Below are 17703 nucleotides of genomic sequence, written 5' to 3' on the forward strand. Positions count from 1 at the left end.
GGAAACAAATTAAATCTTTCCTTCAAGACTGATCCTGGATTAAGACTTTATTTCAATTTTGGCAGGGTATGAAGCGTGTTATCAAGTCAGAGACCTACCTAGCAACATCTAATCAGTCTCAAGGGAAGTAAATAAACAAAATTACTGGGAGGGATCTTCACATCCAAGGGAAATCTGTGACTATCTTCGAACTGTGGACCACAAATCCATGTAGTGCATGGAGTTTCAAGTTCTAAATTTCCATGATTCAAGTAGATCAAATAAATGTAGTATATACATGTATATATACTATGTCGAGTATATTTCATGGCCTTCTAGTATTTTCGTTGGTAGTTCAGTTGACTAGTTGCAGAGAGAGAGCATATGTGCAGTAAATCAAAAGCAGAATAATCCAAAGTGCTTTTTTGATGCAAATTATAAGTCTCTCGTACCCGTCTCCTACCTAGCTCAAGATGTTGGCTTGCCCAAATGTACTTAATAAGACTTGGGTCGACTATATAGAAAAAACAAGTGACGGTGGAAGTTACTGCTGTGTATGGTCTTCTACCCACCATCATCACCACTACCACCAGCATTATCACCATCATTCACTAGCACCATAAACACCACCACCATTGACATTGATCAACATTATCCTAACCATCAACACTGATCACCATCTAATCACCATGATGATAATGATGATCCATCATCATCATCCTCCTCCTCATCATCATCAACACCACAACCACCACTGCCACCATCATCATCATCATCACAATCATCACCATCACCATGAACATCACCATCATCACCATCATCATTGTCATCATGGTCTAATGGTTCTTTTTCTGTCCTATCAATCAGATGGTCGCAGGTTCAAATTTCTAGAGCAAAAGATTTATCCACACTGTGCTACAATCGACCCAGGTGAGGTAAGTGAAGACTAGGCAGGTTTTATTCCATGAAATGCTTTCACAGCTATAAAGACCGCAGGGCTAAAATAATAATATCCTAGTCCTCATTGAAGTGCATAGGGGCATTACATGATGATCAATAATATGATTATAGTAACTTGAGTAACTTACAAGAACGGTCTATCATTAGTTTTAATTGTAGATGATAATACTTACAACTTTCCATCGATCTTTAACGATGGCCCCTGGATGCAGCAGGTCCTCCGCCATGGTGACCGCTGCTTGGTATCCAGGTGATGGTGGGAGTTACTGCTACGTATGGTCTTCTGCCCACTGCTCTTTCAGCATCCTACCAAACATAGAAAGACAAATAAAATATGAACAGAAATTTATAATATAATAAAAAATACAGATAAAGAAAAAGAGGCAGAGAGTTTGTCAAGTGTTTCCTTCAAATTCTTATCCTGAAACTTTTTCACAAACAGAAGTATGTATTTGTAAATGATCAAAGTGCTGAAAGTAGCAAAAGAGAAAGTGTCAAGAGATCCACAACACAGCAAAAAGCAAATGTCAATGTTGGTTTTTTACCCACAAGATACTAAATAATTTATGAACACATCTTACATGTATAACAAGTCGAAGTATTTTATGTCAGAATGTAAAAGCTTTCAAAGGTAATAAAAACACACACGTACGAAAGTACTTTCTCATACCTACATGTACAGTATATGTACCCTACTGTATGTTCAAATATTACAGCAACTTTGCAACACTCACCTGACACCTTATATCAAATAAATGGATTAGGACTAATTTTCCCCTCCATGTACATGTTATGATGTACAACATGTAATTCCCAACCTGACATAAATGTAAAAAGCTATAGGGTAAACAATGGACTAATTACCCATCGTCTTGTCTGGCAAGAATTCATGGAGGGAGTTCTAGAGTGAGGTTTAGGTGAGGTGTCGTTTATCAGTTATGACGTCCACTAATCCAAAGAGACAACACATGCTCATCTTTAATTTGAACCTTGATTAAAATTGATGCAGCCGAGAAGTGACTGAACTGGCCAATGAACCTTGCTGCTTCAAATGATTACGACCTTCCAAATCAATACCAAATAACTAACTGGCTTTTAAACTGTATGGTAACCTTTTAAAGAATTTTATTATTCTGATTCTCTAAACGTTGCTGAAAGTTTACTGACATAGCACCTAGGAGAGAAAGTAAACAAAACTATAACTAAAATGCACAAGCATTTCATTCATAAACCTTGCCACTATTATTATTATTATTATTACTTATCATTTGTACCTTGCTTTTCCCATTAGGGCCAAAGCGCTTACAATGAATAAGATGTAATATTTTAAAAACTACAAAGTATTAAAGAGATGAGTTTTTAATGACTTTTTGAAGATTGCTAATGATGGAGACTGTCTATATGCAATTTCCAAAGTCAGTACCTTGTTAAAGTCAAAGTCATATACATGTAAGATTCATAACCACCCACATCTTTGTGATTTTTTTTCTTTCTTTTATACCGGGTTAAATCAAAAACAAAATAAATGTTTTATTTATTTATCAAATTTCCCTTTGGTCAAACCATACATGTATTTTTCATCGAGATGGTCAAACCACTTTGTGGTAGGGTCCATGGTCAAACAGATTTCCATGTTCCATAAATACCCTTTTTACACAGGATTTTCTTAGCCCCAGACTATCGCTAACCCTGTGCTATTCTTAAACCCGTACTATTTTTTTTCCTTTTCACACATGCCAAATTATTGCTAACCCCGGATAAGCAATGCTTGCTTTTCACACACGAAACTCGCTAACCCCGGACTAGTGGTTTTTGTTGATCATTCGTAGTACAAGTTCTTCACTCGTACCCTCTTTGCACACGCTAAAATTTCCTTAACCCTGTACTATAGGTGGGGCTAAATTGCCATTTAGCCCCATCTATAGTACGGGGTTAAGCTTAGCCCACTTTCGTTTTACGCTAGCAATCTTAACCCCGTACTATCGCTCTTAGCACCGCAATTGCTGGGATAACCCTGCTTTTTTGCAGGACCAAATAATCCCGTACTAAAGGTGGGGTTAGCCCACTGTGCAAAAATGCTGTGTAAAAAGAAAGTGGGCTAAGCTTAACCCTGTACTATAGGTGGGGCTAAATGGCAAATTAGACCCACCTATAGTACGGGGTTAAGGAAATTTTAGGCTGTGTAAAAAGGGTATAAGATATGGCTTTGAAAGAGTTTATATTTGTATGATATGTTGAATAATAATTCCTGTATTGCTGTGGAAATATTCTTTTACAACTACTTTCTACTTTAAAAAGGGAGGAGAAATATTTTTTTTTTTTCAATGACAACCTGACTGCTATTAATGCAGAGTAACCTTGCAGTATCCAGGGCTAGATTTAATTCCTGGTTCCCTATACACCTTCAGTACTACCCTAATCCTGAAGGTGATAATTGAGTACCAGCTTTGACTGTCATTTATCATGATTTAATCATCTTTCACTTCAGACTCTTGCTTAACCTAACTGGATGAAATGTAAAAATAGAACAGTGATATGATATCCTTCACTGCAATGCTGTCTACACATTGGTCTTTTGTGCACATCATTATTTTGAAATTAAATTGCTTTAATTTTCTTCACTTTGAAGAGATTTAATAGAGCTTATGTGAAGCCATCCAGGACATTGTTTCACAGCTCTTTGGTACAGGCATGCATAGAATTTAGGGCCATATGTCTCCTATCGAGGCTGTGGACATGGCAGACGTGTAAACAAGATGGGGGGGGGGGGCAACATTTGTGTCACAACTTAGACAGTCTGTTCAGATTGATAGCCTGTCAAAACAACTGCAAAAATACATATTGCTCTGTTGGGTTAGGCTCATTAAAAAGGGTCTGTTATGACTGGATAATATTCAGTAGTGTAGGCAATCAGTAAAAATTCCATAAATCATAAAGTTTACATGTAAGGCCTTAAAGGTCAAGTCCACCTCAGAAAAATGTTGATTTAAATCAATAGAGAAAAATTAGACAAGCAAAGCACAATGCTGAAAATTTCATCAAAATCGGATGTAAAATAAGGAAGTTATGACATTTCAAAGTTTCGCTTATTTTCAACAAAAAAGTTATATGAACGAGCCAGTTACATCCAAATGAGATAGTCGATGACGTCACTCACTCATTATTTCTTTTGTTTTTTATTGTTTGAATTATACAATATTTCAATTTTTCGAATTTGATGATTAGGACCTCATTGCCTGAAGCACAAAATATTAAAATAATGGAATTCCACGTGTTCAGGGAGGAATGAAACTTCATTTCACATGACAATGACGAGAAAATAAAAATATTTCATATAATAAAATACAAAAGAAATAGTGAGTGATGTCATCAACTCCCTTATTTGGATGTACATGTAACTGGCTCGTTCATATAACTGTTTTGTTGAAAATAAGCGAAACTTTAAAATGCCATAACTTTCTTATTTTACATCCGATTTTGATGAAATTTTCAGTGATACATTTATGCTTGTTGAATTTTTCTCTTTTTATTCAAATCAAGTTTTTGTTGGGGTGGACTTGTCCTTTAAGGCCTGTACATAGGCCTCCTAAATTACATGTAGCTGTATTTATGACTACATACATGTATATGTAATACAATATACAGTACATGTATGAGCTCCGTATGATTTAAGTGAGAGTCTAATGACTCAAGTATTACAAATAAACATTTAAAATGGACATGAAATACAGTGTACAAGTCAGTTTTTCGACACACATTTTACATATAGACCTTATCATATGACCATGATTATTATTAGGTGGTCTGTCTACGACAGATCACCTATTGTTTTCGTCAGAATTTTCTTTATTTATTCTTGGCACCTATGTTTGTCGCCAACTTTTCTCGGAATTGGCTGAATCAATTTGGCTGATTTTTTCGTCATACATAGAATCTATCATAGAGACGGCAAAATAAGCTTTTCAAGGTCATTTGGTCATGATGACGTCATCTACGCGCCATTTTGTAAAATTCTTCATTTGATCATATCTTCATTATCAATTGTCAAAAATTAACAATATTTACATGACATTAACTTCATGTCAAGGGTCAAATGTCAATGTCATCAAAGGTCATGTAGAGGTCATGACGCGCGCGTACGCGCGCGTCAAAGGTAAAAAAATCGTCCAAATGACCTATAAATTTTTTGGGGTACGTTTCAGGTCATTTTAAGCATTTCAAAAATTTGCGCGCGCGCACATATGCGCGCGCGTTTCCACGCGTTACACCTTAACGCAACGCAGAAAAACCGTTTCTTTAATATCATTGCATTGCTAATAAAATTCTGAGCAATTTGATACCTTGATCAACCTTCTACAACCATTAATAACGAAATTAACACCCGTTAAACTTTGCAGCACGTGTGCGCGCGAGCTCTCACTATAGGCCATATATGGGCAAAAACATGCCTATTGTAAATTCACTGTAGCTCTTTAAAAAGTCCGTTGACCCCCAATTTTTTTTTCATATATCGATAGAGTATTAGTTGTAGATTTGATTTCATGTCACCATTGTCCCTAAATTATATCGTGACGTCATCAAATAGGCGCCCAAACTAAAAATTTTATTTTTTTCAAAAATGACGTCATCAAATTTATGCAAATTTGGCTGTAACTTCTCGAATATAGATCATTTTTCGCCCATATTTCAATATGTTGTAGTTTATAATGTACTCTTTCTCCTTAGGTAAGATGAATATTCGTTTTGAGAAACGCATCATTGCGTAAAACAGCGATGAAAAGAGGCATGTCATTTTTCCTCATTTTGCGTGTAATCTCTATGGGACATGACTTTTTCCCAAAACTAGATTCGACATTCCTCTATTTCGTGAGCCATATCTCCATTTCTTCTTGTCAGTTTGCCGGAGCTTTTAATATGTTATAGCTGAGATTCTGGGCTTTCGGTAATGTGCCCTCCACTTTTTGATCAGATGCCGGGATCATGCCCGTTTTTCACTTGCAATATTGGAATTGTAATTCTCAAAATTGCTTACGTGTAAAGTCTATGGGAAACATTAATAATCACATTGAGCAATGGTCAAAATTTATTCTTAGGATGTCTAGAATCAAGATTATCAATCATATCTAAATTATTCATTTTATACATTAGCCGACTCTGAATGAAAAATCATGACAGACCACCTAATTCGTCCGCATGACGAATTAAATTCTAGTTTCTCTTTATAATTCAGAATATATACTTTTTCCTTTTAAAAATTTTGTATTTTCACAAATGTTGGTAGGCAATAGGACTTACATGTACCTGTATACAGTCCACTGTCATACCCTACACATTGTTGGACTTGTGATTTGAACAAGATAATAAATATGAGGTACATGTATTCCATATGTGTAAAATGTTCAGAAGGTGCGTAGACATGTAGACTACTAGTATCTCATTAATGTTTACAAATTTTTACCTTCATGTATGACTTATCAAGCTCTTTGTGCCTGAAAATTGTGAGATACCATTAGGCCTACACTGTTACAAAGGGGTTGGTTTCTCTGTACCACAATCACTTTGGGGATGAAGATACCAAGATGATGCCGTCTATATCATCCCAGTATAGATCTCTAAAAGCCTGGTATCACATCATATCAGTGGGTTGTCTAGCACAGATGTCTACATCAATCAGTATCACCTAGATACATCTCCATCTCCTTCCATCATACATTCTCTCAATTCCCTCTCATTACTCTCATCCCTTCTTACTCATCTTTCAAGTTTTCGGCTCACACATTTTTGTCCAATCCAATGCCTACATGAAGCACATACCCTCCGATAAAATTCGCATCCTGGATAAAACATACTATACATATCACTAGATGTACAAATAAATTGTAATTTGTGAGTTGGGGGAAAAGCTTTTGATACCACACAGTACAATGAAGCATAAATTCCATGGTCATTTGGGAAGCATTTTGTAAGCTCTGCGCGCATCATGGTCGTACTGTAATATCAGCAAGTGAAAACCCAACCCATACCATCCCGTATAATCCAATGATTTGTAGCCTGGACCCACTGACCTGTCGGGTTTGAACCCGGGGATTGAATCACATAATCAAGGTCTACCATGTGATGTGCACTCACTCACTCATGTTCACCTTGACGCAAGTATAACTATCCCCACACTCACATAAGGGAATATTCCAACTAAAGCTAGAGTGAACTTACATCCAAAATCTCTTATTTAATCAATATTCTAGAGTTCTGGGGCCGGGGTGACATTCTCTTTTTATCTATGGTGCCGGTCTGCGGTTTGGAGAAAGAACTCAGCCCGACCTGTAAACCCATCATCAGATGGATACTGGCATGTTAGCAACGGGTTCGGTTTACAACACTACATGTACATCATGGTATACAGATACAGTAGCGAATAGGAATGAGTGCGATTCGGTGAAAGAGACACTCTATTCAATGAGGCTGCACCTCGTTGAATAGAGCATATTTCTAAATTCACCTTGTGTGAAATCTCGCACCATTGCATAAGAATATTCGCTATTCGTCTTGTACAAATACAATGCTTCAGAAGTTAGATAAAAAAAATGAACAATAATCATTTTTTTCTTATGTACACTGTACAATAAGTGCTGTATTTCAGAATATGATTATAAAAAAAATTATGAATGTAGGCCTACATGTACATATAAAATACATAATTTGCAAATAACAAAATTTGTTTAATAGCTTCTTATCTACATTGTAGTCAATATTCTAAGGGTGAATGAGTGGGGAGCATAAACACAGTGTATATTCAGCTCATAAAATATCCCGTAATAACTGCTGGTTAATCCTTGCAGACAAACATTTTCAGAAAAAATGACAAAAGTAAAAATGTAAAGCACTGAAATTACAGGAGTAAATTTGGTTGATTCAGTATAATTCTAAATCAATCATTTGCAAGAGATAAAGTACCGGTAGGCCTATGTTTTAAAAGTAATGAGCAGATGTTCCTACATGTAGGTGTTCCAATGAGCAAAGTGCTGTTAAATGAGATCTTCAGAAATAAATAAATTGGACAGAGTAGAAAGATCTACATCTAATGACAAAATAGTGAAGAGTGACAATAGTGTACGAAAAAAAGAGAGAAAATCCTTGTGATGGGAAGAGCAAAACGAGAGGGCCTCCAATAGGGAGTCACATAGCTGGCATGCCAAACGGCTGTGTTGTCTTATCCTGATAGTACATCTGCTCTTGGTATACTGTCTAACTGTGATTACTAGATAGGACATGATATCCATGTACCATACTGTACTGCTCAACATTTACATAGTAGATATATTTAAATCCAACACTACAGGTACTACTGAATTTTATTATCGTTTGATAGAGAGGAGTTTTTGCTCCACAACGCACAGTGGATTCAAGAGACAAAATCACAGTAGGCCAAAATTGAATATGCCGAAAATTAGTGACAAAGATTAGCTGGGAGGTCTTTGTCGAAAATTGGTGAACCGGAATAGCAGTTTCGTCCTAAGTTTCGTAGCTGACAAAAAATTGCAAGTATGTCGTTTGTCCTGAGCCCAGGTTGAAACTGCCCTTTTGATTCATCAATTATCGATAACGACTTCTTGGTTATAAATGCTTTGTCATAGAGTGCTGGGCATTTGACAATATATTTTCTATGCCCTTTAATCTGCTGTGCATTCGAGGAGCAAAAACTCCCTAACACGGCTTCTCTAAGCCTCACATACATGTAGGTCTTCTTGATGTTACTGTAAGTAACCAAACTGTAGTTGTAGCTGAAAAAAACACTGGTAAATAATCATGTTTATTTTTAGAAGCATAACGATCGTTTGTCAATTGTCATACCTGTACCTGTTACATATTCTCAAGGCTGGGAATACTTCCTTACAAAATGACAGGTCGACAACAAAGGCCTAAAAAATCTAATTTATGTATTTAAAGAGCATCCATCCATTACTTGAGCCTTGATGACACATGTAGTTATCAATGAAATTTGTCCTGGGCCAATAAATTCATGCAAGAAAATTGAAATGTCCAGCTCTTAATTCCCATTGCTCTATTATACATACATGTACATTATACATGTACATGTAGTAATAACTTTAGACCTAGACAACAAATAAAATGGTTGATATTCATAGTCTTAGGTGAAACTGAACTGTGTTTTTGTAGTCCACAACAAAAAATCACTGGCGGTCACTCACTGGTAAAAAATAATGTGATGACTCATCCCTTATAGATAACACTAATTAGTTTATAGTATTCAGTGATAATCACCATTGGTAAAGGTGATAGTTTTCCCCATCACCTGAAATCAAGAGGTGACTATTTATGCTTTATATTCTTCTATAAAACAAGAGCCAAAATTCAAATTTCTTTACGAGAAGGAATTTTGAGAAAGAAAATTAAGGTTTCCCTTTTATAAAATCACTCAGCTGGTGCTTGTTTTACTGCTAGCATGTAGGCCTGGATGTATATATAGTACACTGCTATTTGTCACTGAACATGTATGCGATGTCTCATCAGCGATCAAACTTATGAAGCTCTTCAGTATTGGTATTGAGCTAAGAAATTTATACATGTGCTCATTCAAAGTCAAACTACATCGAAGATTCACAAAAAATAAATCATGCCTGAACAATAAAAACATATAAATATACCTTCTTAAACGCTGTTGATCAAGATGAGATTAACACTGTAGACTAATGAATCCTGGTTAACTTTGACGGTATGATGGCATATAAAATCCAATATTATATCCCTATTATTCCACAGAAGTAAAGCGGAGACTATTACATGTTACACAAAAAGGTGATGACTTCCACAAACATTGACTTCTCTATTTGCAATGATCCCTTCCAAAGATAAAAATAGATTCTAGATTCTTCTTTAATATTTTCAAACACAGACTCGAGAAGGAGGGAGTAGACAATTATTTACAACTAGCTACATGTAGATGAAGGTGTTAGTACTGGACTATTTGATGGTGAAGCTAACGGGATGAGATGAGACTCCTTGGTCTGTTATCTACTGAGAAGTGATGTATGCAGTAATGCAAGAACCAGGGTATGTCGACCCGACCTATACAGCCTTCCAGCTAGATAGCCCATGATGACAGGCACAGACTATCGACTTCACTCCACTGTATCGTTGTATCAGTGCTCTCTTTCGCGTCTATGCCATTTAAATAACCTTGGTCTTTATCTTGAGTCATAGGCTTGCCTTTAGGTAGGATTATGTTCCTACATGTATGTGTTACATGTACATATGTAGCTGTAACACATTCAAACTTCAAAGTGACAATGCAGTGAAAAAAACTTGTTCAAGGTGCTATGCAGGGACAACATATGAAAATGTTACTGTTAGCAAATTTTTCAGTGAGAAACATCTAAAAATTATTTTAAAAAAACACCTGGAACTGATCGACACAAAATGCATTAATTTGCATCACATGCATTACTGCACATACCCTTGCCAAAAATATTAATCTTCTAAAACAGACCACCATTGTGCTGATGTGTATAAGTATTTGTCTTGTCAGATAAAAAAATAAAAAAGAGCCTACATGACATGTATATAATTTCAAAAAATATCCATGTATGTAAATTGGTTTTAAAAAAAGGTATTTTACAAGGCAATCTGTACCCTATTCCAAAAAAAAAACCCATAAAATAGGAAGCACTAGCATAATCATAAATAATATACTGTAAACATGTACATCATCACATCATCCATTTCTACTTGTACATGAATGTGTACACATCTCTATTATAGTATCATGTCAAGGGAGAGTTTGAAATTGAAATGACTAGATTCTTAATGACCCTATTTTCATCTTGATACATTAGAGGATGCACCCTGGTACTTGAAGAAATGGATAGGTATCAGTCGGTTCACAACACACAACGTCATACGGAGCAGAGGCAACAGACTTCCTCAGTCTGTATCACAGACCCTCTACAAGTACTAAGTAATGCTTCATCTTGACATCAACTTGGATTTTAATAAAAGAAGGAGAATGAGAGAAACACATCATTCAAGGTTTGGCAAATTCCAGCAAGGAATGAAAGAATTAATAATCAAGTCAAAGTTTCTAAGTTTTGATTTTTAAATGACAAATACACTGAAAAAGCAGCTCCTAAATATATTGTAATTTATTTATCACTGATTCATTATGACTGAATAGAAATTGTGTTTTTTTTTCTTCAGAGGAGCATCACATACCGTATATCTACAAATTCAATTCCATTTTTTGAATAAATTTCACTTTATATAATACATTGTAGTGCATGACATACAGCGTACCTGTATTGTACTTGAGGATGTTGCTTGCATATGAAGTCACAAAATATATATTTTTAATTCATAACTACGTTTTTAGCATGTTGTAATGTACTTTGCATGATTTTAAGTAAAGCTTAATTAATACATGTATGTTTCTGTAATTTCTCTTCTTTACAAAAACTAGCTTGGTGTCAGGCTGGACTTCCTTATACAAGTAAATACATATGAGGTTGCTAAAATCCTTTATCCAGTAATAATGCAATATATTAAAATAAACATGAAATGCAATGACTTATCCCATATAATGAAAATGTTTTAAATCAGTGATGGAGAGTTTTTGTCTAGACTACTACATCACCCTCCTCCATCTCGATGGATGCGATACCAGGAGGAGGCCAGCCTCTCATACCATATGATGCCATCCCAAGCCTCAGCTAGCTGGTATGCATAGGTAATGAGCCAAGCCCCTCTTGATCTTTCCAATGCTCTAGCACTGGACCAGACAGTTTTCTGTAGCCTTACAGTTCAGTAGTAAAAGTTATCGTGCTGTAGTGTACATGGTACAATACAGGTCTGAAGTAGATAGGGAATATATGTACATGTACATGAAACTTCCAGTTTCCAGGAAGTTGGAAGTTAAATTTGGTCAAGGATTTCCTTGAAACATTCTTTATGCAGATGAAAATTGTGAATATCAAGTTATCCAAGGGTGCGTTTATTCGACACTTTTTTACCCTAGAATCATGATTAGAATCATGATTCAAATCACGATTCTGCAGAATCACGATTGCGTTATTAAAATAAAGTCGAAAGTGGAAATAAACATCTTTCAAATCACAAACATGAAACACGGAAAAAGGAGCGTTTTGAGTAGAATCACGAACGAAAAAGGTCGTATAAACGATATCGTGATTTGAATCATGATTCTATGACGTCATTGTGTCGTGCTTCTTCCGGGTTCGACTCAAAGGCGCGCGCTGTGTTTCGTGCAGGTTAATTTTCGTGTAGCAGTACTGCCAGTGTACTAGTACCGGTAAATGCCAATTGTCACGTGCATTTAATAGGAATTATCATTCTGTGTATTGTACCCCCGGGTTGTACTGTAGCGTCATTTGTATAGTTCATTGTTTTCATCATTCATGTCTTCAAGTTCCATTTGGACTAACGACGAACTCAGGGCTCTGCTTGTGCTTTGGGCTCAGCCTGATAGCACAAGCATCCCTTACCGGGATTCACAGAAATTGAATACAAGTAAACAAAAACTATACGAGGTACAATACATGGAATTCTGGAAGTAAAAGATTTATTTTTCGGAAGCCGAGTAAACGTTGCACTTGCACAAACGATCGCGCGTTAGCTCCGGCGGCAGCAAAAATCTAGCAGCCGACGTTAATTTAGAAACACGCGCGAAAATGTTGACCTATGCTTCCTGGGTCAAACTGCCCACTGTGATGCGCACTGGATCGACCCGAATTCAGGGAGAAACAGCATTAGAAAGATGGTCGTATAAACGCTGATTCTGTCGGATCGTGATTCATGTTGCTGTTTTGAATCATGATTCAAATCGTGATTCAAATCATGATTCTGGGTTGAGGTTGCATAAACGCAGCCCAAGTACATCAATATTTTACAAGAGGCCGTTTGTGATTGGAATTTTGAATTTTATTTTTTCTATGAAATTTATAGTATGGTAGTGATTTGTTTTTATTCTTACATAATTTGCAAATCAATGAATTATTAAACAGTACTTGGTGTCTCAAAACTCCCTTTCAAAGAAGTGTGCATATTTTGTTTTCTCTCTTCTAATAATTTTAAACACATCTGCAGTATTTTTACAGATTTATGCCCACTTTGCTGATGTGAGATGTAGTTTATAGCACTAATAGATGGAGAAGGATAATTACATTGAGCATTAATGATTTGATATGCAGGCATATAGGCTTACAGTTTCATGTCATCAAACATACATGTACATCTACACATGTACATCAAGAACTGTAAATTGCTGGTGAACATTTTACCATTCAAAAACTTATGCAAATCAAATCTGATTCTTCTAAATGTGCTATAAATGAGTGAACAAATCTGTAAAGGCTGCATAGTACCTGTAAATGCCTAAAAGTCGAGACTACTTATTCTGTACCATAGTACCAGTATACATTGTTACTGTACAATCAACATCTATAAATTAAAGTTGGTGGTATCAACTCACATTGTTCGTCAATAGTATTCCAATTTTCCATCATTGGCAACAATTCAAAAGGTTCATACAAATTTATCATATTTAGCTGATCCATAATCTGGGCTTATATTTTGGCACTTACTTCATTTGTGAAGTATGCAATTTTTAACATTGTTTGTCGATCTTACAACATACTGCAAATGTACACGTTGGTTAATACCATTCAACCCCTCCCTTCCTCTCCTCCCCCTTTAATACAGGTCATTCAAGTGTTGCCTGGTTACTGGATATGAAACAATCAACTTGACATTTGTAATATTAAAAATTTCAATCCCTTCTAAAAAAAAATCTGCACTCACTTGTAGGCTGTAGCTCGGAGAATAGTTAGTTCTAGTACTGTTAATTCTACATCTACTAGTGTTTGATGTTTGTGCAGAGTTCAAGTAGAAAATGTACATGTAAATAATGGGTCTCTGAGTTGCTGCATACAGGAAAGAAATTAACATTGCTACATTGGCCAGATGTGGACTGTGCATCATCAAATGTGTATCAAAGCCAGGATGAGCATGAATCTAGAGACTTCATGGAAAGTAATACAATTTGCTGATACCACACAATAAATAATAAAATCAATAGACATCCTTGCTATAAATGTGACCAGCCTCCCCAAAACCAACAATAAAAATAATTACCCAAAATTATTTTGAGTTTGAAAAATCACATCAAAAGCTTTAAAACGATATACATGTACATGTATAACCCACATTTAAGAACTTAATTTAATGTACAGTGTAGAAGAAACTCAGCAATAGCTTCAATAAATAAAAAAGTGGAATGCCTCTGGCCGTCTCACCTGCATCACGCAGTTCAATATAGCAGCAGTGCTGACTTTGAAAACTACTCTAACTCGCACAAGATGTTCAGTGATACATGGTTACTATTATGTCCACTTTTTATGAACTAGACCAATAAACTTACAGAGATATGATGGTTATTCAACAAAAAAACCCAACATGGCCAAAGTTCATTGACCTTACATGACCTTTGACCTTGATCATATGACCTGAAACTCGCACAGGATGTTCAGTGATACTTGATTACTCTTATGTCCAAGTTTCATGAATCAGATCCACAAACTTTCAAAGTTATGATGGTAATTCAACAGATACACCCAATTCGGCCAAAGTTCATTGACCTTTGACCTTGGTCATGTGACCTGAAATGCGCACAGGATGTTCAGTGATACTTGATTACTCTAATGTCCAAGTTTCATGAATCAGATCCATAAACTTTCAAAGTTATGATGGTAATTCAACAGATACCCCCAATTCGGCCAAAGTTCATTGACCCTAAATGACCTTTGACCTTGGTCATGTGACATAAAACTCATGCAGGATGTTCAGTGATACTTGATTAACCTTATGTCCAAGTTTCATGAACTAGGTCCATACACTTTCTAAGTTATGACGTCATTTCAAAAACTTAACCTCAGGTTAAGATTTTGATGTTGATTCCTCCAACATGGTCTAAGTTCATTGACCCTAAATGACCTTTGACCTTGGTCATGTGACATGAAACTCTAATAGGATGTTCAGTAATACTTGATTAACCTTATGGCCAAGTTTCATGAACTAGGTCCATATACTTTCTAAGTTATGTCATTTCAAAAACTTAACCTCAGGTTAAGATTTGATGTTGACGCAGCCGCCGCCGTCGCCGCCGTCGGAAAAGCGGCGCCTATAGTCTCACTCTGCTATGCAGGTGAGACAATAAAAACATTGTTTGAAGCTCAGATTCACTCAAGCATTAAATGTGCACAATGTGCAATCTCAATGAATCTTACAAACAGTCCGTAAAATCTTTAAATTCCGCAGAATGATTATTAAAAGAATTACTCTTTCAGATGACCAATAGTTTTTCTAAGTTTTTCTTGTTCAAGATCAAATTACTATTAAATATGGCTATATTTTGTACAGAGAACCTTCACTGTCGATTAGCTGGTTTGGGGGTGGCTGGTCACAAAGGTAGAACGACTCAGCCAATCAATCTGTACCATCAAATTGAATAATAATAATAATAAAATAACAATAACAATACATAATAATTACATTGCATTTATCACAAACATATTCTTTTGCTTGATTTGGACATTAAGTACAAAAAGAAGTGCAGGAGAAGTAATATTTCAATAACTTCATCGTGAACAAAAAAATACTGCATATGGGCAGTTCCAGTAATAGGCCCTACAGACAATTTATGCAACTTCAAAGGTCATTAGTTAAAGATAACACAATGCTGACCTCAAATCATAGAATCACAAACATACCTGTACATGACCATGAATTGTCAACAATGCAAGTTTCAATCAATTTTAGTACTTGTTGTGATGTGTTGTTACAGCACATACATGTAATGTTCACCATTACAGACATTAGATTTTTTGGACAATACATTTTTCATACACTGTACAATTACACATTCACTGAAAAGTGAACATGTGTAATTTACCCACAAATTTAAAGGTAATAACTAATGATATTGTTAATTTGATGAAAGTTCAATTTAGAGAAACAAATGAGGCATACATGTACTATCCTCTAGAGCCAAATTGTGGCATTACAAACATTACATTTAAAGTGTTACATACATGTACAGTACCTCATAGATTTGTGTACATGTTAGTGGTACATGTATTGTACCACAATTGTATTTTTTGCACCTGGATTGTGATCAATACACATTCCAAAATGTTGCCAAAGCATTTTCATGATTCTTTTAAGGGGTTGCCAAATTAAAGACTATTTGTTTTGTTTAACCTGGAACTTTCTTAGTTGGTTTAGATGTCAATTTTGATGGAATAAAAAAAAAGAGTTTCTTCATCTCTATAATGGATTTCTTTTTTATAAATAATTTTGTATTTCAACTTTTGAATTTGTATAATGATATTTTGAGTTAAACCTTAATATAATATCTCAAAATGCAATTTCAAAGAAATGTTACACTTTCCATAGACTTGTGTATCCATACATGTACATGTAGCTAATAGCACAGCCTAACTTTACACTTCTAATCAAATTCTATTCTTATTGAAACTAATGTACATTGTTCATCAAACATTCAAAACCACCTTTTGGACCATGATGGAATACATTTCTTTTCTCTTTATTTCATAGTCCTGTACATGTACAAATCAATGCAGTTTTGAGAAATGTCAGAAAGTCTTTCAGACATTTCATTTACTGGTATTTAATCTGATTCCATGTCAGTTTCAAAGTACATGGTTTCTGATAATGATAGTGATAGTAGTTTCTAGGTTTCTAGGATGGCAGTGCTGTGATTTGGCTCTGTTCTACCAATGACTTTTCTTCCTCACTGCATACAAACAGGACGAACAAATTCGTAGATCTATGTGTAAAAAAAAAACAGTGGAGTGCCCCTGGCAGTCTCGGCTAAATCACGCAATCGGGCCACCAAGAAAAAAAAGTTAGTGTGACTGTGCAGCCTTGTGATAGTACTGTTTAAAAAATAAGTGTGTATTACAATTACAGAGATTTTAAGATGAAGAATAAATGGCAGTTTTGAGTGAATAGGTCTACAAATAGCCATATTACTCAAACATTATAAAAAGATAATAATAAATATTGCAAATGAAAGATCTTTGCATTACAAATGCAACAAGGCAAAAGCGATTTTGTGTCTCGCTCACTTATGAAAATAACCAGAAATATCGTGATTTGCGAGGGCACGCAACAGAATTGTATCGCAACTTCATTGTGAAAAGACTGGGATGGAATAACACTTGTCATAAAAGCCTTGCAAGTAAACTTTAATGTTGACCCAGAGATGACCTTTGACGTTACCATGTGACCTTCGACTGCAGCATATCATGCAGGTCGCCTAAGTACATTTGCCATCCAAGTTTTGTTGAAAAGTACATGTAACTTCCGGTTGCGCGGTAAGGTGTCAAAAGAGAGTCTAACATGTAAACTTTAACGCTGACCTGAAAATGACCTTTGACCTTACCATGTGACCTCTGACTGCAGCATAAGATGCAGGTCCCCTAGGTCCATCTACCATCCAAGTTTGGTTGAAAAGCATCTTTCGGTTGTGGAGTTATGTGTCATTAGAATTGTGACGGACAGACAACGGACATTTGTATCCCTAAGTCTCACCTTCACCTCCGGTGGGCGAGACAACAAAAACCAAACAAACTCAAACATTAAGATAATAATAAATATTGCAAATGATACATCAAATGAAAGATCTTTGCAGTAGAAATGCAACAAAAAACA

The 17703-nt window shown here is 35.6% G+C and overlaps 1 protein-coding gene across 3 annotated transcripts in view; it reads right to left on the minus strand.

The window, feature by feature from the left end:
• The window catches only part of LOC121418759 (protein piccolo-like), a 53882-nt gene that overhangs the window by 29409 nt on the left and 6770 nt on the right, over nt 1-17703 (minus strand). For 2 of the 3 annotated variants that reach the window (XM_041612848.1, XM_041612850.1), the window contains exon 2: nt 1113-1245. In XM_041612848.1, coding sequence (XP_041468782.1) covers nt 1113-1166 — 54 coding nt within the window. In that variant the 5' untranslated portion in view covers nt 1167-1245. Of the gene's footprint in view, nt 1-1112; nt 1246-9605; nt 10086-17703 lie in introns of those variants that run through there. The other variant, XM_041612849.1, reaches the window with a different exon arrangement.

The sequence above is a fragment of the Lytechinus variegatus genome, chromosome 7 (genome assembly GCF_018143015.1).
Source record: "Lytechinus variegatus isolate NC3 chromosome 7, Lvar_3.0, whole genome shotgun sequence".
NCBI classification, from domain to species: Eukaryota; Metazoa; Echinodermata; class Echinoidea; order Temnopleuroida; family Toxopneustidae; genus Lytechinus; species Lytechinus variegatus.